Genomic DNA, 25,397 nt, shown 5'->3' with positions numbered 1-25,397 from the left:
TGTATTTTTCCCAGCAATTCTTGAGGATACTCAGCAATTATCTACTCCTGATTTCTAGTTATATACGTCTTAACTTTCTCATTCTATCACCCATGCTTATTACCATCATTTTTCTTTTCAGTGTTTTGCTTGATCTCATCTGAATAATCTTCACAGACATGCCTTCTATTTCAGTAATCTTCCTTCATCTACATCTAGTTTATTCTTTAACCTGTTTACTGTTGCTAACTTTGTTTTTTAAATTTTAATTTCTACAAATTCTGTCTTAAGATTTGCATGCTAATTTTATAGTCTCTGTCTCTTAATACATATCTTTAATATCTTCTCTAATTTTTCTAATCATACATATATACAATTGTACCTATATTCTTTATTTAATAGCTCCATTGTCTTTTTTTTTTTTTGGTTTGTTTTCTGTTGATTCTCACTTTCATCATCTAAATTTTATTGTAAGCCTTGAGCTCTTAAGTATTGAAAGGCTAATTTTCCTTAGAATTTTATAAGAATTCCTAACATCTTGGGTTTCAGCTGCCTGGAACAGTTTTCAATTATATTATTGTTTTTCCAAAATATTGATAGTACCAATCTGAAACCAAACGTACTCTAAGAGTTTATAGGAGATGGTATGTTTTCCCTTAAGTCAGCATGATATTTTCTTACTGTCCACTTCTACAACGGATATCAGTTTTATGAATGTTTTCCAATACAATTCCTCATAGAAAGCGAGAAAAGATGCCATTTGCATCCTTTGTGTCCATCTTTCCTTGCAAAAAATAAACTAAAAGCCTTAAGTCAAAAAAATTAACTAATTATCACTTAAGACATCTACTTTTACTTGGTATCAAGACAAATCTTTGAATTTTATGTAGTTTTATGTTTTATCATTATTAAAAGACATTTAAAAATGATTTTAAATAGTATTTTTAACTAAGGATCTGATTTTTCATCTAGGTGGGAAGAGAAACTGCTATTTTATGTATACATTATTTTAGTAATTTTTGCCACCATAATATAACCAAAATTATTCCCAATGACATATAGCTTGGTTGCTGATTTTTTTGTTCTTCATTAAGAATTAAAATGGAAAGTTTTTAACATTTAGAATAACTATATTTTGTATAATGAACCCTGACTTAACTATGACCTTCAACGTTACTGAAAAAAAACTTAATGATGAATCCTCAAGTTTGGGGTGGTTAAAATTGAAATATCTTTTTCATTATCATACTATTACTGCATACACCAATATCACAAGTTCAGAGGATAAAACCATAAGCACATTATGGAGGGGCTGGTTTAACTAAAATTAGAAAGGATAATTTGCTGTCCTTTCACTCAAACATATCTAAGCTCAATATTCAGGGAACCAAGGAGACAGAAATCTCTATTTCTTCCAATACAGGTAGGATCCATGAAGTCCATGGTCAACTTGTATATCAATAATTAGTTATGGTATCACTATTATCCTGTTGCTCATCAATTTGTTCGAGCAGGCACCAGTAACATCTCTCATTGTGAGATTTATTGTTACTGTCTTTGGCATATCCAATACGGTACGGGTACCTTGCCAGGCTCTGCCGTGCAGGTTCAATACTCTCGGTAGCTTGCCGGGCTCTCCGAGAGGGGCGGAGGAATCGAACACGGGTTGGCCACGTGAAAGGCGAATGCCCTTCTGCTATGCTATCGCTCCAAGTTATGGTGAATTTTTAATTTTAAAAGAGCTATACTGCATCTACCAAAAAAATAGTAACTTTAATTTGCCACTTTGCCTCCACCATATCCTGAATTTCCATTAAAATACATTTAAAATTCAACAGTCAAGGTTACATAAATGTTAAGTGAGGACATGACAACAAAATAATTTTGGAAGCTGGAAAGTAAAACAATATATAAGAAAAGACTTAGTGACCATGCAAAATCAGAATCCTTTATCAAGAGTGAAGAAAGTCAAGAAGAAATTCAGTTTATGTAAAATAATTATTCAAAGTTTTAAAAGAGGAGTTAAGTATCAAATTGCTTCTGAAGGATTTGAATGCCCACATTTCTTTTCCAAATCTACAAGACTGCAACTCTTTCTCGCCCATTAATACAATGTTAGCTTTAGACATAGTAAAACAAAAAGAAAGGAGAACCAGGCTCACAGATCAAGATTAAGGGGAGGGTTTCATAATAAAAAGTATGGATTGTGTGACAATTAATATGCTGAATGTTGAGAACCTTTTTTTTTTTCTGAAGCCAGGCCTATATTCCATCAGCGCCTTTGGTCAAACCAGGCTTTTCTCCCCTGGAGAATGCTGTGAGCACAAGAAAAAAGGATGAGATTATATGGCATTGGGTTTTATCCCTCAAAGTTTCAGATAGACGAGATTCAAGTGAAGCCCACTCTAACAACAAGTCCCAAAGCCTGTGGACACAGTTCCCACCTGACAGTTCACTCCTTAAATATGAGCCAAGAGCCATAAAGTCCTGAGCATCTGAAGAATGCTGCAGGCATGAAAGACAGAGTCCCAAACAAGCTAAGAGAAAACAGAACTTGCAGGAGACAGAGTCTGTGCAAGATGAAAGCACAGGCAAAGAAACTGTCATTAATATATTCAGAGGGATAAACAAAGAAATGGCACTCATGAAATATAAATTGTGTTCTGTACAAGAGGAATAAGAAGATGCAATATATAAATATAATGTAAGATAATTATATGAAAATTTATACATAGAAAATTTAGTAAGAAAAAATAGGACAAGATAAGAAAATAATAGGCATTTCAGAAAACTAATAGGGGAACTGCATGAAAAAAATTCAAGAAAATCACCCTAATGGTAAAATAGTTTTTGTGGCTAAAAGTCTCTTTGGGTACCAGAAATAGATGAAATAGACTCACATAGGTAAAATCATTGAAATTTCAGAATACTTTGAATGAAAAAGAACCCCAAGAGTTTCCAAAAGGAGGGGAATGGTTTCCTTTAAAGATAACATGAATGTCTGATGACTTCCTTCAAAACCAGAAACTCAGAGACATAGAAAATATGTGTTCAGAATTCTGATTCATATTTTTTTCCATCTACAGTCAAAATCCATTTGCTCTATCAATGAATTGAAAGGGTAAATGAAAATCGAGATAGCTTTTTGCAGATTTAGATTTAGAACAGATAGGATGGTCATGGAAAAGATGTCTCCCAAGCAATGAAATCAGTAACCTATTTGATTTTGATAGGATATGCTATATTTGAATCCTCTGAGGAAAGAGTTAAACAAGCACATAATATTTGGAATTGATTTTGTGATATGTACTTAGAAAACTAAGCAAATAAGGAGTGGGTATAAATATTCACAACCAAGACAGAGGGGCTGGTGAGTCATAAAAAACAGGGAAAGTAATATAATATACAGCCTATTGATCAACTATTAATGGGTCTCTGGGCAACATTCTGGACACTGATTTCTGCTCGAAAGAAAATTACAATATGTTGTGCAGATGATGGAGAGTTAAAAAGTATGTAAAAGTTCAATGGATGAAGATAAAATGATAAATTATCATATAACATAGTGGAAGTTACATTGCAATGCCTAAAATGCAAAATATGGTTCCAAATGAATATTATTAATGTAAGTGCAAATACCAAAATAACAAGAAGTTTTTTTTGCCTGTCATTGGCAAGCAAAAAAAAAAAAACATAAATAAATAAAAGCACGGCCCATTTTGTGCAACTAACTTTTCATAAGTACTGAAATATAGGACTTTCATAACACATCTACCCAACAAATTACTTTGAATAGCCCTGTGTAGACCACTGGTTTTGCTGGCACGGATTCATTTTAGCACCCTAGGTTTGAAAGCGTAACATTCCCTAAGGATTTGTGATAATTACCACCAGGTGGCAATAGTGAGTTTTATCTGAATAAGCAAGACTCCTTTTTTGTTTTATTCTTGTTTGGGGGCCACATCCGCTATGCTTGTGACTTACTCTGGCTCTGAACTTGGGGTTCAAGTCTGGCAGAGCTGGAGGGAAGGGCATATGACGGGAAGGGCATATGACAAGCCGGGAATTGGACCCTGGTCGGCTGAGTGCAAGGCAAGTGCCCAACCCACTGTACAACCTCTGGCCCAAGATTCAAGTTTGGGGGTGATAGAACAGGGGCTAGGGCATTTGCCTTGCATGTGGCCAACACAGGTTTGAGCCCTGGCATCTCCTACGGTCCCATGAGCACTGCCAGGAGTAATTTCTAAGTGAAGAACCACGAATAACCCCTCCACAATGCCAAGTGTGACCCAAAATTAGCAAAAAAGAAAAAAAAAAAGACTGTTCTGAAAAGGTCATTGGGCACTACCTGTGTGGTGTCATGTGATAGTGAATTTCATCATTCTAGACAAAATGTTTGCGGTCACTTGGAAGAATTTTTGTAAATATCACTCATAATGTTTTGGTTTTGGCTGAAATAACGAACACATGACAGCAATGAGATTTAATAAAGACATAATAGCTTACAATTGCTGTAGTGAAAGCAGCATGAAACAAATTTAATGAAATGGAAAGTCTTAGATATCAGTTTTTAAAATTCACATAAACACTGTTCTGGAAGACAGGCTAGTTCAATGGAAGTCACTGAGAAAAAAATCAAAGGCAAGGACTCTGGTTCCAAAGCTATGTCACATTTTGGACTCTGCTGAGGAAATTCATACAAGAAGGCAAAAGATACCTCACTATCCCATGTTAATAATTTTAACACATTCTACTTTTGTCTTACCCTTATGTGTATGGGTTTTATTTTTGTTAATTACACTGCTCTGTAAGACTGAAGTGGTAACACAACAGGTAGAGTGTTTATTTAGCAAACGGCCGACCCGGGTTCGATTCCTCTGTCCCTCTCGGAGAGTCTGGCAAGCTACCCTAGAGTATCCCGCCCACACAGCAGAGCCTGGCAAGCTACCCGTGGTATATTCCATACGCCAAAAACAGTAACAACAAGTCTCACAATGAGATGTTACTGGTGCCCACTCAAACAAATCGATGAACAGCGGGATGGCAGAACTACAGTGCTACGTTGTTCTACACATTTAATTTTATAAAAGTATCTAGTCATGAAATAGAAACAGTTTCTATTTTCATTATTGACAGTTTGATAACTCTGTTCTCACCTTACAAGGCTCTTCATGACCTGACTGTTCCCAGCCTCACGTTTTTAGGTTGCTTTACTCTCTCAGGCGTATCTGCTTTAGAATTGTTCTTTCTCTGAAACCTTTCTGAAAACATGCTCACCTCCCCATGTGAATGCCTGTGTGTGTAGCTGTTTCAACGCCTTCTCAGGCTAGAATCAAACCTAGAGTAGAAATGACTATTTTGAGCAGAAGACAAATCGGCTGAGGACCCTCTCTCCCTTTGTGCAGTTTCTGTAGCAACGACTGGCTTAATCAGTGACTCTCTTCAGGCTTTTAAAGAACTGAGTGGCTCTTTGCTCTCTACTAAAATCCTCCTTAGTGATGGAAGTCAGGAGGATGGTGACTAAATAAAAACTAAATATTAATAGGTAGGCGCATATGCTGCCTGAGCCCATGTGCTGCTTGTGCCCATGAGGCCGAACGCATGTGTCTCCCGGGCATATGTGTCACCCCCATCTTGAGATGTGTACTTTCATGCTTTCGTGTCTAGAGCTAGGATGTGTGTACAGCTCTCTCCACCCTTGGAGAAGCCTGCGTTCTCTCTTGACCGCATTACTCTTACTTTTCTCTCTTTTTTCTTTTTTTTTTTTTGCTTTTTGGGTCACACACCCAGCGATGCTCAGGGGTCAGGGGTTACTCCTGGCTTTGCACTCAGGAATTACTCCTGGCAATGCTTGGGGGACCATATGGGATGCCGGGGATCGAACCCAGGTCGGCCGCGTGCAAGGCAAACGCCCTACCCGCTGTGCTATCGCTCCGGCCCCTTACTTTTCTCTCTTATCCCTTCCTCCTTCCCTCAAAAAGCCTCTAAATAAAATCTGTTTGGGGCTGAATTGGTAATACAGCGGGTAGGGCATTTGCCTTGCTCGCGGCCAACCAGGGTTCAATTCCCAGCATCCCATATGGTCCTCCGTGCACCGCCAGGAGTAATTCCTGAGTGCATGAGCCAGGAGTAGCCCCTGAGCATCGCTGGGTGTGACCCAATAAATAAATAAATAAATAAATAAACAAATAAATAAAATCTGTTTACTTCAAAAAGTAAAAAATAAAAAACTAAATATTAATAGGTAAAACCTCTTGAAGCAACAAAAAAGCTTAAAATTCTTAGAGAGTTTTAAAAACCCTGCAATCAGATATAACGATATTCACATAAATTTATTTTCTATATATATTGATGGTTCGGAGTGGGTAGAGCATTTGCCTTGCACGCAGATGACCCCGGTTCGATTCCTCCGCCCCTCTCAGAGAGCCTGGCAAGCTACCAAGAGTATCTTGCCCCCACGGGCAGAGCCTGGCAAGCTACCCATGGCATATTCGATATGCCAAAAACAGTAACAAGTCTCACAATGGAGATGTTACTGGTGCCTGCTGGAGCAAATAGATGAGCAACGGGATGACAGTGACAGTGACAGCTTTTTGGGTCACACCCGGCTATGCACTGGGGTTACTCCTGGCTCTGCACTCAGGAATTACTCCTGTTGGTGCTCGGGGGACCAAATGGGATGCTAGGAATCGAACCTGGGTCGGCTGTGTGCAAGACAAATGCCCTTCCCGCTGTGCTATCGCTCCAGTCCCATAACATCGATCTTTACCCCTCACTTTTGTATCATTTCTTGAATGAGTTCAGTTCAGGATCCACATGCCCTGAGCAACAACTCAAAAGTTGTATATTTGGTCTAATCCTTAGTTAATAGAAAATATACATGTACTTCATCCCTCCTCCTATATACCTCCACTAAACCCCGGTTTACTTACATTGCTCTTTACTGCAGAATTTGAATTTACATGGAACTTTCAATGTATGGAAAAATTGTTACAATTGCATAAACATCACCTTTTGTGTAGTAACTGTATATTTTTTAAGTAGTAGAAAAAATGTCTGGAAAATATATAAGGTTTATAGCATGGCAAATATTTTTATATTTCATTTGATTTTTAATCTTTTGTCTTGATAGACACTTGCATTTCTTTATTATGTTGGATAAACTTGTTTTAGATATATTCTCAGTTAAACTTTTGCATGAAATATTTTTGTAGTTATAATATGATAATAAACACTCTATTTATTGTGCATTGATTCTTTTATCATTATAAATTTAATAAAATTTAAATAGAATATCATTTTCTTACTTAAAGTCTTTTCTACAGTAAAATAGTTAATATATAAAGCCCAATTTCTATTGTTATTTTGTGAGACTCATAACAACTTTCAAACTTATTTTGCTATCTTATTAACATAGTATTTATTGTTTTAGATGCTTAGGGGAACTTTATTATGTGAAAAAAAGTTCCTAAAGAGGAAATATAAGACAAAAAGAGACTTCAGTACTTTAATTTACGTGAGGTGAACAATGGATGCCCCTGGGGATAACCTTTAAGTTAATTAGAAAGTAAGAGTCCAATTTCAGATAAATGTACTTGATCCTGCCATTCTAAATGCCATATCCATGATGGTTTTTACTGAATAGAACTTTTATCCTTATCACTATTTCTCAAAAAAAGATTTTTAGCTGACAGTGTCGAGAGAAGAACATGCTTATCTGTGTGGAACAATGAATAATTCTTTGCCTGCATAGTTCTTAAATACTTTTAGATTTTTAAAGATTGCAGTAGGTTATATCTGAAATAGGTAAAAATTGGTCTGCAGAGACACATAAGGACATTATTATAGTAACCCAAGTTAGAGCTAATGCTGACTTTCACCAAGATGATAACAGTGAAGATGGCGAAACCTGAGCAGAGTCCAGATATTTCCATAGATCTGGTATGATAAGGAAAGACTTGTAAGGTGGACAAACAATTATACTACAGTATAGTGGCCAGAGAGCCTGAGCTCCAAAGTAAGACTGCAAGGTTTCAAGCCTAAGGGATATTTCTAGGCTATCTGATACAGCTCTTCATCCTAGCTGAGTCTCCTGTCTGGCGTGCAAAGTGAAATAATGGCAATGCTAACTACATTGTATGTAAGAACAATAAGAATTACATCATTTGAAAAACAGTTACTCCAAACAGTGCTGATTATATGTGATGTATACTAAGCACACTCTAAGTGTTTGTAACTGTAGTGATGGAAATGCTATTAGCTTATATAGTAATCCAACACTAAGCAATGCTTTGGTCATTGAGGGATCAATCAGATATACAATGTTGGTCCCAAAAGTCTATACCATATAGCACAAAAGTCTATACTTGTCTATATTTGTGTACACTTATGACACAATCACAAAATTGCCTAATGAGACTTTTTTTTTATAACATACACCAGCCATTAAGAGATGCATGGCAGTCCAGGTGCCTGAAAAAAAGAACTAAATTAGCGGGAGGAAATAATGAATTTGGTTTAAAAAATTTAGAAACCAGAAGTTTATTTAATACATTTAAATTATATTAAATCTTCAATTACATATGGATATATGAAGCTTTCATATTTTTCATGTATATATGAAAATTGGAGCTGAAGATAAGATTTTGTGGCTTGGTACATGCTTATTTACAAAATCAATAAAAATACGCAAGCAGTCCTGCAAAGAAATATTAGAGTGAGGCAGTATAGGGGCCTATGACAAAGTTTTAAGAAACTCCAGCTTTAAAAGTTTCAATATATGAAATTGGAAAGACACAAATATTTACTCCATGATAAACACTGTTACTGCTCACAATGAGAGACGTTACTGGTGCCTGTTCAAACAAATCGATGAGCAATGGGATGACAGTGACAGTGACAGTGACTGATTTTAAAAGCTATATAAAGTGTTGGTCTCATAGCAACTTTTCTGTTTGCTAGAACTTAAGCACAGGAACTAAATATCGAACAAAGAAGGACCACATGATGTGTAAGCTCATGTGTTTGTGCATTGCTTACTCTTCTACCATCGGTGGACTAACAACCATCACGGGTACTTCTACCAACTTGATCTTCACTGAGCATTTCAATGAGTAAGTAAAAATATTGTATTGTTTATTAAATAAATGCATTGCATACAACATATGACTTTCTCTTACTTGATCCAGACAATCCAAAGTCAGATGCTATAATGAACTAACAAACTCCCCTCTATTCCCTATCAGAGCTTCTCTAGGCCTTCCCTTCACTGGGAGTTAAACTTTTAGGACTTGCATTACATTGATAGATTGCTCAGTTTATCTCGTAAGCAACAACCACATGGAACTGGGGCTATAGTACAGCATGTAGAGCACTTGCCTTGCATGCGGCAGACCTGGGTTTGATTCTGATATTCCATAGGGTCCCCAGAGCCACCAGGTGTAAGCCCTGAGTACAGAGTCAGGAGTACATCCTGAGCACCATGGGGTGGGACCCATAAACCAAAAGAGAGATAACCCCAAGTTGACCACTCTAATTAAACTGGAGATATTTTTTTTAAATATAAGTAATACTGCACGTTATGTAATGAACTAAGATAAAATGGTATTATTTGCCTGAAGTAATTTATGTAGAGTTTGGTGACAGGCATTAAACTAGAATGATGAGTGGTGAAAAAGGTTTTAATTACAGAAGACTTAGCTTTAGAATTCAAAAAGATTTGAAGAATTGGGCAATTAGAAGAAATGGCAGTAATAAAGTGTTCCAGGGACAGACATATGACTCAAATATAAGTTTAGAACTGTGATGTAAATCCATTACAAAAAAAAAAATGGAAAATTGTACATACAGTTGGAACACCTGAGTTAAAAATTCCACAATTTTCAGTCACTTATTTTGTGAATTTGAACAATCAGTAGCAAAGTACGGTACTCTCATAATTATTAATGTTTTCATATAAAAGGCTGTGAGCATATTATATAAAGATATATGCAACTGTATAAGAACTATTGGACTAATACCTTGAAAATTTCTGCTTTATGAGAGATTAAACTTATTGTACAATGTAGGAATACATATGTATTATAGCAGTGTAGCACAGTCATCCTGTTGTTCATCAATTTGCTTGAGCGGGCACCAGTAAGAGACTTGTTACTGTTTTTGGCATATCGAATATGGCATGGGTAACTTGCCAGGCTCTGCCGTGTGAGTCGGATACTCTCCGCAGCTTGCCGGACTCTCCGAGAGGGACAGAGGAATTGAACCTAGGTCAGCAGCATGCAAGGTAAACACCCTACCCACTGTGCTAGACTTAAAAGGATACTTTTGAAAGATGCTTAGTTTACAAGTGAAAGACATCTCACCGTGTCAGAAGGAATTTATTACAAATGTCCCCTAATCCAAGGGGGGGAAAAACATTCTTGATACCTTTTTGAACTAGAATCCTATCTTTTCTCATGAATTCTTTTCTCATAAATTCTCTAAGGAAACTTAAATATCAGTAAATATATTTTATTAACAAGTCTCACAATGGAGATGATGGAGATGTTACTGGTGCCCACTCGAGCAAATTGATGAGCAATGGGATGACAGTGATACAGTGATACAATGAAATATATTTTATATAATTTTGACCACATTTTTGCTGTTTTATCTTTGTTGGTATTAGAGAATTGCCAGTTCCCAAAATTTCCATGAAATTACTTAATGTTCTCAAAGTCATCCATATTGTTTTCCGGTGGTCTTTGTGTTCTTTCAAAAAATTTAAAATTTTATTAAAGAACTATGATTTACAAGTTATTGATAGTTGAGTTAGACACACATAATGTTCTATACCAATCTGACCACCAGCATCAACTTCTCTCCACAAGTGTTTTTATGTTCTCTCCTACGCCCTGCACCCACCCCACCCCAGTCTGAGCCTGCCACCTTGAAAGGCATATTTTAAAATTTGGTCTTTTTGGGGGGCTGGAGTGATAGCACAGCGGGTAGGGCGTTTGCCTTGCACGCGGCCGACCCGGGTTCGATTCCCAGCATCCCATATGGTCCCCTGAGCACCGCCAGGGGTAATTCCTGAGTGCAGAGCCAGGAGTGACCCTTGTGCATCGCCAGGTGTGACCCAAAAAGCAAAAAAAAAAAAAAAAAAAAAAAAAATTTGGTCTTTTTATTAATCCACAATCTATCAAGCAAGGTTTTTAAACAACTGTTCCCTTGACTCATTGAATACATTAGTCCATTTTCATTGACAGTTTGAAAGCATTATAGCACTGAACAAAATGTTTCAGTAACTATTTTCCCTAATTATCTAATATTCTGATATTTTCATGGAAAGTTGGCCAAAATGTACTTTTGAATTTAAAACATGCTTAAATGTACCTTGAAATCTGGTGATATTTTTCTTACAAGATTGACTTAGCATTAAGATTATATGCAAATATGAGGAAGCAATGTGGAATCTAGTGCCTTCTCTTGATAAAAAAAATATTTAGAAAAAAGTGAAATGACTTTACCTGAAGAAATGCAAAGGACGATATTAGAAAAACTGTGCATTTAATCATCTTGGAATCATCTGCATAGTAAAGGAATATAGACCGTGGTACTATATTACATTATAATGTATATGAATTGATCAAAAAGTATTAGTTTGTCATAAAAATGAGAATATTAATAAGATCTGTGTGATTACATGCAACTTCTTCCTTAAGGCGATATCTTTAACAGACCTAATCCCCTTACTGGAATTTAAATCTGCATGCTCTTTGTTTTACTATGCTTTGGTATCTCTCTACCTGACCTCTACCTTCCTCTCAACAGTCTCTGCTCTAAAGATCTTTTTTTGGATTCACATAGGAGTCTGTCAGCTTTGCTGGGTCTCTAACACGCACAGGAGATTCATTGTTATTATAAATGTATTCTTAGTGTCTGTCTTAAAAAAATAAGATCATTCTCTTGGTTGCTTAGTTGCTGCAAATAGAGCCGTTTTTATAGTACCCTTTCTTATTGAGCAGAACTCAGGCAATTAAGTATTTTCTCTTCTGTAAAATAAGCAGCACTTAATTTTTCTATTTTATGCTCTGTACCTATTTTTATTGACATCATTTTGGTTTCTAAGATTGTATAAGTTTTAAACAAACAATTTCAAAGCTCTTCTAGATATATGTTACCACACCAACGTACCATATATGTCACCACAGTTCACTGGACCTCCTTCCACTTGTCTCCCCTCCCTCTCTTCCTCTGATAACATCAATTATGTGATCAAAATCCAGGACTTTGTTTTCATTTAGTTTTGTCTGTTTCTTCGCTTTGCCTCTCTATGTGAGACTGTTTCATATTTAACTTTCTCTAACATACTGTGAATGGTGTGACCTCTTACCATGTAATCAATAAATATTGCTGTTATTATTATTAGAGCTGATAAAGTCAAGTGGTCTACATACTTAGTAAAGACTGAATGAAAATTATTCAAATCCCAAAAAGCTATCTCTATAAAAAGTTACTTCCACTAGAAACATAATTGGACATGCATCCACAGCTTTCTGAAAGCACCCCTTGATCACCGGAAAACCTGATCTATACAGTGTGATCCAATGTTAAAAGGGGCAAACACCACACTTATAGAGGGAATGATGCAAATCACACAATCAAAATACAAAATATGTAGAACAGTGTTTTGTGGTGGGCTGGATGAATCTGTGCATGATTATACACAGCTTAAAATAGCTATGTGCAGATTTATTGATATTCTAAGAGTCTCAGAACATGAGACCAATTAAGACTCAGTTTCTAAGGTGCTAAGAAAAGGAACATAACTAAGTTAATTATTAAGTAATGGAAAAGATGGAAGACACTACACAACACAAGGTGGGAATAATTAGGTAGGAGGTCAAGAGGAAAGCAGAGTAAGGGAAAGTCTAGTAATGTTTCTTTTTGTTGTTGTTGCTGTTTTTGAGCCACATCTGGTGGTTCTCAGGGCTTACTTTTGACTCGACACTCAGGGATCACTCCTGAGAGTGCCCAGAGGATCTTATGGGGTTCCATGGATCAAACTCAAGGTTCCCCTGTGCAAGGCAAGAACCCGACCTGCTGTACTCAGGTCCAAGTCAAGGTATTTTTTTAAATGTTTTTACTGATTGAGATTCTGTAATTTACAATACTATTAATGATGAGTTCTCATGTTCATAACTCCAACAGCACACCAATCACAGTGTACTACCTCCATCTTTAATGACCCCAAGACCTGTCCCTCTGAAGTCAATTGTGTGGTTGGGTTCTCCCGTTATGTTGCCTTTGGGTCTTTGTTGCTATCTTGCTGTGTATATTTAAGTCACACTTACCAGAAAGATTATTCTGTGTCTATCCCTTTCCTTCTGACTCATTTCACTCAGCACGATATCCTCTAGTTCCATCTATGCTGCTGCAAATTACATGATTTTGTTTAGAAAGTCTAGGAACTTTTACCAAATATGACACTACAGGGATAGTTTCACTGGAAAAATGTGCAAATCTGGCATTGGTTCTTGAAATAATCTCCTGGGATCCTATCCAAGGGGAATTTAGGCAAGCATTAACAAATGCATCGTTCAATTAGTTATCAATGGAATGTAGCTCCATATAAAAGTATCACAGTATCACTGTCATCCTGTTGTTCATGGATTTGCTCGAGCGGGCACTACTAACGTCTCCATTTGTCCCAGTCCTGAGATTTTAGCAGCCTCTCTTTCCCAATGACTGGAGGCTCTTTCAGGGTCAAAGGAATGAGATCTGTTATTGTTACTGTATTTGGCATATCAAATACACCACGGGGAGCTTACCAGGCTCTTCCCTGTGGGTGGGATATATAGTCTCTGGATCTTGGCCATTGATGGGATTACATGGTGCTGAGGGCATTTTCTGGGTGTGACTACCAAGCTACTGAAAAATGGAGGGTCTGAGTGTAGGAGACTCAGTCCCAATCCAAGCAGGCTTAGAGATCTCTGTCCTGGGTCCCACATGCCTGGGTTCCTTCATGTGTAAGGCTCCTTAGAGTATGTGGAGATTGGCCTTAGGCATGGTTGTGGCTAGATTCTGGAGGTTTTCAGCTGCCGAACCTCTGCTTGGGATGGGGAAGGAAACTCAACCTGCCCCCCTCCGAGGGGCCCCAGTGAAGAAAGCCTGGCATGGGGGTAGGAGATACTGTGTCGCTCTCTTCCAGGAGCTTTGTTTTATATAGTCTCTGGATCTTGGTCATTGATGAGATTACATGGCACCAGGCGCAGTTTCTGGGTATAAAATTATTAAATTTAAAAGTATTAAATTTAAAATCTTGAGATTAGAAGTAGCCACAGTGGGAAATGTTAAAAGAATTGATAAGTGAGTAAGCTCAAGATATACTGACAAGAAAAAAATACAAGAAAGTCTATCAAGAACCTGGGTCATGTAGAGTTTTGAAAACCGAACACCATTTCCAAAGTGAAAGATGAGTCAGAATTATTCATGGGACAAGAATCAATCAAGTAGGATGATGACTGGGAGAAAAAGCATCTGGTTCTCAGCAGTGTCCTCCAAGACAGTAGATTTTGTGGAATAAGTTTATGTGTGGGGGAGTAGGTAGAATACAGACCAGAGAGAGTTAAAGCATGGATAAGGAGTGGAAAGAGGTTTAAATGATTCTTTCAAATTTGCCAAGAAAAAGAGGAAAATAATAGGGATAGTATGACCAGAGGCAGAAAATTGTTTTAGAACAAAAGAGATGTCAGTTTAGTTTTACATCTCAGGGGAAGAAGACAGTGAAAGCAGAGATTGTGGGATTTTGAGGGAAAAAAAAGAAACAGAATATTGTCTACAAGACAGTTGGGAGCAGGATGAATCAGAAACAAGAGTAGAGATGTTAGCCTTGGAAAAGGACATATGCTCCTGAGAAATATGAGGGAGAAGAAGATGTGAACAGAGAAAATTTTGAGTCCTGTGGATGTCCTCCTCACTTCACAGATGAATAAACAGTGATGGGACTCAAGGAAGTGATGATCCCAGGCAGATAACCTTAGTCCAATGTCCTTCTATTCTCCATCCTCTTTGTCTCATAGACCTCATTAAGGTGCTCTGCTGACCAAATTGTATAAAAAAGTTTGCTTCTTTTATAATTTTAGAAGGAATGCATCTCTATTCATATCCACATTTTTAATAAAATGTAAGTATACACACATATTAAATATTCTTTGAAATAGCTACAAAACTGTGTTTGTTTGTGACTAGTTAGGCTAACTATTCCATGTTCATTAGCTTCTATATAGCTAGAAAGGCAAACTTCAAAGTCATGCTAAAAATAATCCTTCTAGGCTAATTATCTTATTCAGATCAAGAATGAATCCTCTGTTCTGTATTCCAGGTCCTAGAATGATTTAGGTATTGCCCCTTTGATGCCTTGCTTTCCCTTACCCTGGACTATAAAACTGAGGATGGGGAAAGAAAATATATATATAAGGGTGGGGGGAGTAAAGAGAGTTGAAGAGAAGGAAGCAGAAAAAAAGGGGCAGGAGCTGGAACACACAGGTGAGGTAGAGGTGTTGTTTAACTATATATTTAAACAATAGAAACAACAAATCTGAAAGCATAAGATCCAAACTCTAATCACCAAACTTAAAAATGTGCCTGCCAAGGAGGCAGGCTGGGGGACTGGAGGGAAACTGAGGGCACTGGTTGAGCAAAGTGGACATCGGGCTGGATATGTATTGATAAATTGTATACTTGAGACTCAACTATGAATTACTTTGTAAGTCATGGTGACTCACTAAAAATAAGTTTAAAAATGAATGAGGTATATTATATTTGTAAGGAAGTTTCAAATCTGGTATCTGAGGCACCTAAACTCAAACTTTATAATTAATTACCTATTATTTTTAACTAATCCCAATGATATAACTCACACATTTATACCAAGTGGTAATAATTATAACTTTTTAAAAATTTCATTTGGGTTTGATATATACTCTATTTTGAAAGCATAAGATTAAAGTTATTTGGAGCTGAGTATAATTTACAAACGTATAAAAATTAGTTGCTTGATATGGGAAGATGATAAAGTACGTGTACTTTTAAGAATTACCTTTTGCGGACCAGGAGGACTGCCCCATAGCTGGAAGACTGCTTCATGAGCAGAGGGGAGAAGGCAGATGGAGTAGAGAAGGGATCACTAAGAAAATGATGGCTGGAGGAACCAGTTGAGATGGGAGATGCATGCCGAAAGTAACAATGGACCAAACATGATGACCTCTCAGTGTCTGTGTTTAAAGCCATAATGCCAAAAAGTAGAGAGAGAGAGAGTATGGGGAATATTGTCTGTCATAGAGGCAGGGGGAGGGTGGGAAAGGAGGGGTATACCCGGAATATTGGTGGTAGGGAATGTGCACTGATGGGGGGGATGGGTGTTTGACCATTGTGAGATTGTAACCCAAATATGAAAGTTTGTAACTATCTCACGGTGATTCAATAAAATTTTAAAAAGAATTTTAAAAAGGAAGTACCTTTTTCTTTATAGGAGTTTTGATAGTAATGCTTGGAGATACTTTTTTATGTACAGAAATGTATTATGATATAAAGTGATAATAAAACTCTATAATCAAACGTGATGCAATGTGAGTTGTGAAAATAGGTAGATAAAGTTCTTTTTGTTTTTCTTTCGGGGCCCGCATCAGCAGTGCTCAGGGCTTTCACCTGGAATTGTGCTCAGGGATCATTCCTGGCAGTACTAAGGGGACTTTATGTGGCACTGGGGGTCAAACCCAGGTCATCTCTGCATAGATCAAAAGCCTTACTCCTGTACTGTCTCTCCATTCCATAGTCAGAGTTTTGTATAGTTGAAGACTGTTAGCACAACAGGTAGGGTGTTTGCCTTGCATGCGACTGGCCTGGGTTCGATTCCTCCATCTCTCTCGGAGAGCCTGGCAAGCTATGGAGAGTATTTTGCCCACACAGCAGAGCCTGGCAAGATACCCGTGCATATTGGATATGTCAAAAACAGTAACAACAAGTCTCACAATGGAGACGTTACTGGTGCCCATTCAAGCAAATTGATGAACAACGGGACAACAGTGCTACAGTACTAAACCATGGAATGGGCCATTTTGGGAATATTCATTGGATACCCACCTCCTACTGCAATCTTACAGGTTTACTGAGATTTTTGATTCCTCCATTAGATTAGTCTTATGTACTCAATGCTCTGGCTCTGTATCTGACTCTTATCCTTCACTGATAAATTCTTCCAGTCATCACTCAATTGTTTCCTTTTCACCCTATTGTTACTTAACACTGAAATTAACCCATTTCTTCCCACTCTGATTCTTAAGACTTTCTAATTTGCCCCCTTTATACATATACTTATGCATATACTTAATTTATACATTTACTTATACTAAAATAATTCTAAAGTTTAAAATAATTTTAAATTTTATACATAAACTTCTATATATACATTCCCATATCCTTCTACCAGAAGACATATTTACTAATTTTTTAGCTATATTCACATTTCTATAATGTGATGTTATACACATATCCACACCCATACAATCACTTTCACTGATGATTGCAAACATGTGCAGGCTGAATGAATCATTGAATTATCTTTAGGCATAGGGCCACAGGTGGGTGATTAATAAACATCCACTGAGATTAATTGTACCAAGATATAAAAGAAGCTACAAATATAGTACAGTGAGTAAGGTACTTACTTTGCATGTTTTTACCCATGTTTGAATCCTGGTAGACCACAATATGTCTCCTGAACACTGCCAGGAGCAGTTCCTGGCAATAAGCCCTCAGCACTGCCAGATGTGTTCTCTAAACATACAAAAACAAATGAATAAAAACATTAAAAGTAAATAAATCCTTATTGTTCTTGGGAATAAATTAATAACCACATAATCTTTTGATAGTAAAATAATGCTGTTAAGAGAATAATTAATCCGGATGATTACTGCTTTCATTCATAGCAAAGTAATTTTGATATACCCAACAATGGGAAACAGTTAAACCTCCTCCAAAAAGTCAATTAGATTAAGAATGAGAGTCATCACATATAAAATTTCATAGCCTTCTGATTATCAAAATATACTATTTGGTTTGTGGGTGTTAGCTGTGAAAAAAATGTGTGCAAGTAGCCTGGAAGGGAATTCTATTATCAAATGATCAGCACAGTCCCTCTTACTAATTATGTGTTAAATTACGATGTCTATAGGTTCACACACCAAGGAATGATAAGATAAATGTGTTTATAGGCATCTTAAATTTAATGCCTGCTTCTCTAACCTCTCTCTGGTTATTAGCAGGAGAAGGTAGACAAGTTACCCAACAATAGCTACCATTAAGAATCATCACACTTTATCTTTTCAGAGCTGAGAAATAAAGTTTTTTTTTTTAGAAAGGAACTCTGGCAGGGGATGAAGAGACAGTGCAGAGGTTAAATTCTTGCCTTATATGTAGTAGATCCCAGTTCAGTCATAAGCACCACATGTGACCCTCCCCCCACCCCTCCAAAAAATAACACCATTGAGTGATCCATAAGTACAGCCCTATGTGGGCAAATGTTTGTTTTTTTTTTTAAAGAAGAAGAGAAACAAAAAGAAAGGTAAAGACAAGAAAAGAACAAAAAGGAAAAGGAAAGAAAAGGAATAAAAGAGAAGAAACTCTTTAACAAATACTAGAAATGGAATTCAGATATTTCAGGGCTTGGACTCCAGATCATAGTCCTACCATATATTAACTTCTATAAGCATCTGTTTTGCTCACCTGTAAATGGGAAAATTTTTAGAACGTGTTAGTATGAGAATTAAATAGAACAATACTTGTCTATCTTAGCAAATGGTTGGGTCCATTGGATCTTGTCAGTAACTTTAGACATTGCTGCTATTTCTATTTTTGCGATTAATATTAGAAACCTAAACCTGGATAGTGAATTGCAAGTAAATATTTTAAATGAAACCACTGGGAGCACCAAATACAAAACTAAACAATAGATTTGACTCAAAATTAATCGCCATACTTATCAAAAGGACTGTAATCTCTGTGGGCACTAGCTTATAGTGTTCTTAATGGTCAAAATTCATTACAAGGTTATAAATTTCTCCAGTGACCTTTCTTATGAGAACATTTTTATGTATCTAATTAGTACTTCATTTTGTACAATAACAACACTACTTCCTAGGTATCAACACTGTCATGTATATATTGTTTAAGTCAAAGCATTTCTTTATGGTTTACATCATAAAGAAATGTATGTAAAAAACTGTTCATATAGTTCTGAAGTTGTTTTAGCAGGCATATTTATATTTGACAATGCATATGAACTTTTCTAGTTTTATTTATCAACTGAAGTTGAACACGGTGATCTTTAATGAGAAGAGGTTATATTTTCAACACTCCTTTTCGGTTTAAAAATCCAGCTTGATTATATTATATTTGACCTTGACTGATTTATGTAACCTTTTGAAACATTGTCTTCCTATTTAACATGGAAATGTAATTTATTCTGTTCTGAATTTTTGTTAGAATTAATTATGCTTAGCTCATCTTCTCCCCGTACCCCTCTCTCTGACCTCTAAACACTTAGAAGGATTTGGGGCATGCATATTCTTAGGTCCTTCAGTTTCTGTTTTCTCTCAAAATTAGCACACCAATTTTCATGCTTTGTAATACCACCCATGAGTTAGTAGCTACTAATTTTTATACTTCTGGATTTCCTTCTTTTTTTTCAGTTTCAGACATATTTATTTAGCTGCTTATTCAACTTGGCCAGTTGAAAAACAGTGGGCATCTCTAACTAAAAAATTCACAACAACATTCTAAATCTACCAGTTCTGTCGACATGTTTTTTCCTGTGACTTCATCTCAAGAAATAGCACATTTCCCCCACTTCCCAATTTTTATCCCAAATCTATTTAAAATTTTTTGTATCCCCTCTTTCTTCACTACTATTTAAGATAAAATTTTCACTTAAGATGAAATTTATCTTACTCCCTTCTCTATGCAGCAGTACTCCTCCACAAAACTTTGTCTCCAAACAGATTTCTAAACAGACTTCCCTGTGTGGCTTTTTCTTTCTTTTTTAAAAAAGCTGTAATCAATTTATTGGAGTAAAGCAGAACTATTCCATTATTGCACAATTTTGCCTAAGTATAAGTTAGTTCAGTCTCTTGCTCAAGATCTCCCCAGACTGAATTCAAGATGTCAGTTGGAATTTACAATCTCTTTAAGGGACCTCTTTCAGATTGTTGACAAAAGTTAGTGGTCTATTGTTCAACGATTGAGGTGTTCCTTTTATTGCATACTATTTGCACATAGTCATTCTCAGCTAGATCTTTGTTACATGATTGCTGTGATAACATGAACTCTTATTTCTTTATACCTGTAGGAAAGATTCTCTGATTAAGTTAGACCCCATCCATCATAACCTCCCTTTTAATTTAACTCAAAATCAAATGATGGGGACTTGATTTTCTTGGAAAAATATCTTCATCAATGAACCTAATCCCAGTTCTTAAGTATCATAGTCACAATATCTTTCTGTTAAAAAAAGAAAAGGGAGGGGAGACAGTTATATAAGGCATAAATAAACACCAAGAGCAGAAACTTACAATCTACTACAATCTAAATACCTTTTGATGAGCTGTTAGATTATATCCTCTTTGATTTCTATTGGTTACTTCTTGGGTTGATTCGATGTTCCTGTATATTTAGTTTACTACATCAAACCACACTGGCATCCTTTGTAATCCTCACACATTTGTAACTCATACCTACTTCAACCAACTGAGCTAACCTGGAGCAATAGCACAGCAGTAGGACATTTGCCTTGCACACAGCTGACCTGGATTCGATTCCTCTGCCCTCTCGGAGAGCCTGTCAAGCTACCGAGAGTATCCCTTCCTCATGGCAGAGCCTGTCAAGCTCCCCATGGCATATTAGATATGCCCAAAACAAGTCTCACAATGGAGACGTTATTGGTGCCTGCTTGAGCAAATTGATGACCAATGGGATGACAGTGATACAGTGACAGTGATACTTACTTCAAAGCCTTTGTACTTTTAATAACCTCCGTTGTATGAAACACTTATTCCTACGTATTTTAAGACTGACTCCTTAGCATTTAAAGCTCATATCAAATATAATTTTTATTAATGAAATTATATAAAAATTCTCTATCCTCCTAATAATTTTTGTGGGGTTATTTTTTGGGTCACATGTTCTCAGGGCTTTATCCAGGCTCTCTGCTTAGGAATCACTCCTGGTGGGGCTCAGGGTATCATATGTGTTGCTGAGGATCCAACCCGGGTTGGCTAGATTTAAAGCAAACACTTTACTTACCATACTATCTCTCTTCCCTTCCCCCAATAACTTTTGCTTCACTATTCTGTTTTATTCTGTGACTCATTATATGCCTATTAATTGATGTATTATTTACATAAATGTAAACTTATGAGAGCAAGGACTATGTTCATGTAATTCACCACTATATTCCCATTGATAAGGAAAGTATCTGGCATACGGTTTCATATACCCAGAACACTGTTTAATGTGAATGCAAGAATTTTTTAAAAATCAGACTTAAATGTATTTAACATAGTTAATAACAGGAGAAATACATATTTAAGTAGAGATTCGTCATTTCATTTTGTAGGATATAGGCAAATATAAATGAAATACCAGTGCAATGGTAACCTCTTTTATTTTATTATCATTAAAAATGTTTACCCTAAGCATAAATGTAAAGCTTATGATAATGTAGGCCACAGTCCTGTGAAATTGTTTCTATATTTATCTACTACTCAAGTAAAAAATGAAGTAACAGAGTTTAACTGTTCTTTACTTTTTGGTTTTGGGCCCCAAATCTTCAAGTCCCAATTACAATTCTAGGACCCAAGGAAATTAGTAACTCTTTATAAACTAAAAACAAATTGTTGAAAATGTTAGTAATCTAAAATCTTAAATATGTATTGCTTTGCTTTCCTTTTTTTGGTATTTGTGTTACCTAGAAATAGTTCTAAAACAGAAGAAGCATTATACAAAATATAAATTTTGCTTAGGTTGATATATATAGCATACGATATTTTATTATTGAGTTATTTTTAGATATAAAACTATATGGCATTATTTAAGTAGAAATTATAATTTCTTTAAACCCCTCTGTAATTGTCATTTAAATAATTAAATATATTAATAGTGTTGTCATCACTTTTTGTATGTTTCCTCTACTTTTCAGATCCCCAACTCTTTTTGCATGTTACAGTCACTGCTCATCGATTTGTTTGAGCGGGCACCAGTAATGTCTCTCATTGTGAGACTTATTGTTACTGTTTTTGGCATATCCAATATGCCACGTGTAGCTTGCCAGGCTCTGCTAGGTAGGCGAGATACTCTTGGTAGCTTGCCAGGTTCTCCGAGAGGGGAGGAGGAATCGAACATGGGTTGGCCGCCTGAAAGGTGAACGCCCTACCGCTGTGCTATCTATTGCTCAAGAAAAAAGAAATGGTCAAATATCTATGAAATTTCTAGTTTTCTACACAGAGTCACAAAATATATAACTATATGAGACTTTATCCAAAATATATACTGCATTTTGACATAGGTTGTCAAAAATTGTTTTCAGCTGCTATTCTGTGATTATGTGGATCAAAAGTAAAAACACCTGGGAAAAAATTAAGCTGGTGTTATATTTTATATAAATGACAAATATCAACTTAAATAAGTGTGTATTTCTCCCAATTCAGAATTTTTAATTATTTTCCTCTGGTCTAGTTTTTTTTTTTTTAATTTGTCTAAGAACTGTCTACTTCTAGAAGGAAATGGCTGGCATGTGTCCGGTAAGATGGATGCAGCTGCCCTGGAGTAGAAGAGCTACAATAGAGAACTTGAGGCAAATCAGAATGTCCAATGCCTAATGCCTAATGTCATTGCCAGCTACCAATGGCAAATGATCATGGTCTATTGAGGTAATTTTCATCGATTCTTTTTTTCATTTGTCTTTCCTTTCTCATATACAGAAGATAGAGTGTTTGCCTCGCACTAGACCAACCCAGGTTTGATCTCAGTCAGGCACCACAAGTATGAAACCAGAAGTAAGCTCTGAGCAGAGCCAGACATGACCCAAAAACCAAAACCAAAATCAAAAACACACAGACCCATATATACCTGTTTTTGTGTGTTTCATTTTTATCAACTATTGAGCTGTGTTTTTGCATAAATATTTTCTTATAGATTGAATTGAGAAAATAAAAAGTATAACACATTCACAGTTCCTTTGTTTTTCTTGGAAGCAGTAATAATTATGAGCTTACAGAACCAAAACAAAAGACAAAGTGTCTAACAGTATACTCAATGGATTGTATATCATCCCATATTTGCCTTCTGATTGGTGGCAAGTACCCACATACTGCCTTCTTGGCTGATGGCATGTTAAAGATATGACCGGCTGCTTCCCAACAGCCATCGGTGAGAATTCTATTTGCACAACTCCTGTAAACACTTTTCCATATTGTCTTTCAGCCGCTACCCTGACTGCCAATGCATCAACTTTGGATCATGGTTCATACTTTCCTTTCCAGCTGCTATAATTATTCTAATCCTTTCCTGGATTTGGCTTCAGTGGCTTTTCCTAGGTTTCAAGTAAGTAAATGCTCCATGTTAAACTAATAAATAAACATTTCAAAGTTCCAAATTCTGGATTCATTAGCCAGTACTCTTTGATTAATTTTTACTTCCCCACAAAACTAGCATTGATCACGGGCAATACAAAAACCAGATCATCCCAGTCTACTTAAAACAATAAGATAATAAGACAGTTGTAGGTCAGACTGGCATTAAGGAGCTCATAATAATGAGGATCCAGTAGAGATTAATAAAGTAAATTTTTAGGAGTTTGTCCCCCTTCTCTTGGTTTATTATGGAGATTCCCTCAAATCCTTGAGCTACTTGAGAATGCTCCATGCAGGTCTTCCAGATTCAGATTAGCACCAGAATCTACATGTCCTAGAAAAAATAGAATTAAGGTTTCAGTATTCTTTAGAAATAATGTTGGATGATTGCTCACTAGACCCAAGGGAAATATCTGGTATCTCAAGCGCCAGACTTTAGAGTTACTGGTTACTTCTCAAATTCAGAGTCTTCATCAGTAAAACAATATATTTTAACTGAAAGGTCAGTAAAAGCATGTGTGACATTGTAATTTTAACTCAGATTGAGCACATAGAAGGTGAGAATACTCAAGATAGGAGGAAAAAATGCTGACCAGTAAATGGCACTAAAATATCAAAAATCTGTATCCAGAATAATTTGAAACTATTACTGTTACTGAAGTTAATGGCTCATAAGTATCATGGAAAGCAACAGGACAAGTGACTTACATGGCAGCATTTAAAATTATGAAGGGTTCCTAAGAAAAAAAATCTAAAGTGCAGCATTAGGTACTCAATATATATAACAGTATTTTAAAAAGGGAGGAAAAGACTATTTTCAATTCCGGGTAGATTTTTTATTCCCCCACCATTTTTAATTCACTTTATAGCATTATTTTCAAATAATTCCCATGACCTAGTGAGTGAAACAGTATGTTATTCACCAAATGAGTGAGACCAAAGTAAGCAATTTGCACTTCTGAAAAGCAAAACACTACGACCAAGTGCTGTTCCGTGCCTATGCCCACGTTTTTTCCAAGCTTAGTCACCTAAGGACTAATATTCTTATTATTGCATTCATCTTCCTGGTTTTTCTCCAGAACTGCCACGATTTTCTTAGTAGTGAAAAGATAGTAATGATGATTTTTTTTAAAAAAAAATCTATCTGTCCAGATTGTGAAATCAGCATGTGGCAGGGCTCCTGCTGAAGCAAATGTGTGTAATGTCACTGACTTCAGCAGGTGGGCATCAGTGGGGAGAGACCAGCTGCATACTAAGTGTCCCTTCCTGGAAATCCAAGCCTATGGGGGTCTATTCAAACTGTACAGGTGGCAATACAGGATGCAGGGGACAAGAATCCCAAATGATGGACAAAACATCCGCTCAGAAACCCACAGCTATTTCATCCTTTGTTGTGACATGAAATGACCTTATAAAATATGCGACCATTGTCATAATCTGGAAATGTTTCGCAATCAGGTAAGAAGGAGATGTGAAGAAAGTAAAGGGCAGTTGCACTGGAATGCATCCTCTACGAAGAAAACAACCCTGTGGAGTGCATACATTAGACAGAGTCCATTAATCACCATCAGTGGCATGTTTAAACATTTCCCTTGTTGTCCACTACTGGTGAGATACCACATAGCTTCTTGCTTCCTCTAATTTTTCAGAGTCCCTTTCAGTCGACTAGGGTGTTCACCTCCAGAGGTTTTACATTGACAAACAGGAACAATCAGCCACTCTCCTAGCAGGCTACCATACATTCTGATTAGT

The 25,397-nt window shown here is 36.4% G+C and overlaps 1 protein-coding gene across 1 annotated transcript in view; it reads left to right on the top strand.

Moving 5' to 3' along the window:
* The window catches only part of SLC13A1 (solute carrier family 13 member 1), a 73,857-nt gene that overhangs the window by 24,522 nt on the left and 23,938 nt on the right, over nucleotides 1-25,397 (top strand). Inside the window, exons 8-9 of the mRNA XM_055129057.1 lie at nucleotides 8,941-9,092; nucleotides 23,497-23,616. Coding sequence (XP_054985032.1) covers nucleotides 8,941-9,092; nucleotides 23,497-23,616 — 272 coding nt within the window. The remainder of the gene's footprint in view (nucleotides 1-8,940; nucleotides 9,093-23,496; nucleotides 23,617-25,397) is intronic.

Source organism: Sorex araneus, chromosome 1 (genome assembly GCF_027595985.1).
Source record: "Sorex araneus isolate mSorAra2 chromosome 1, mSorAra2.pri, whole genome shotgun sequence".
NCBI classification, from domain to species: Eukaryota; Metazoa; Chordata; class Mammalia; order Eulipotyphla; family Soricidae; genus Sorex; species Sorex araneus.
This window is presented reverse-complemented; position numbering and strand designations above follow the sequence as displayed.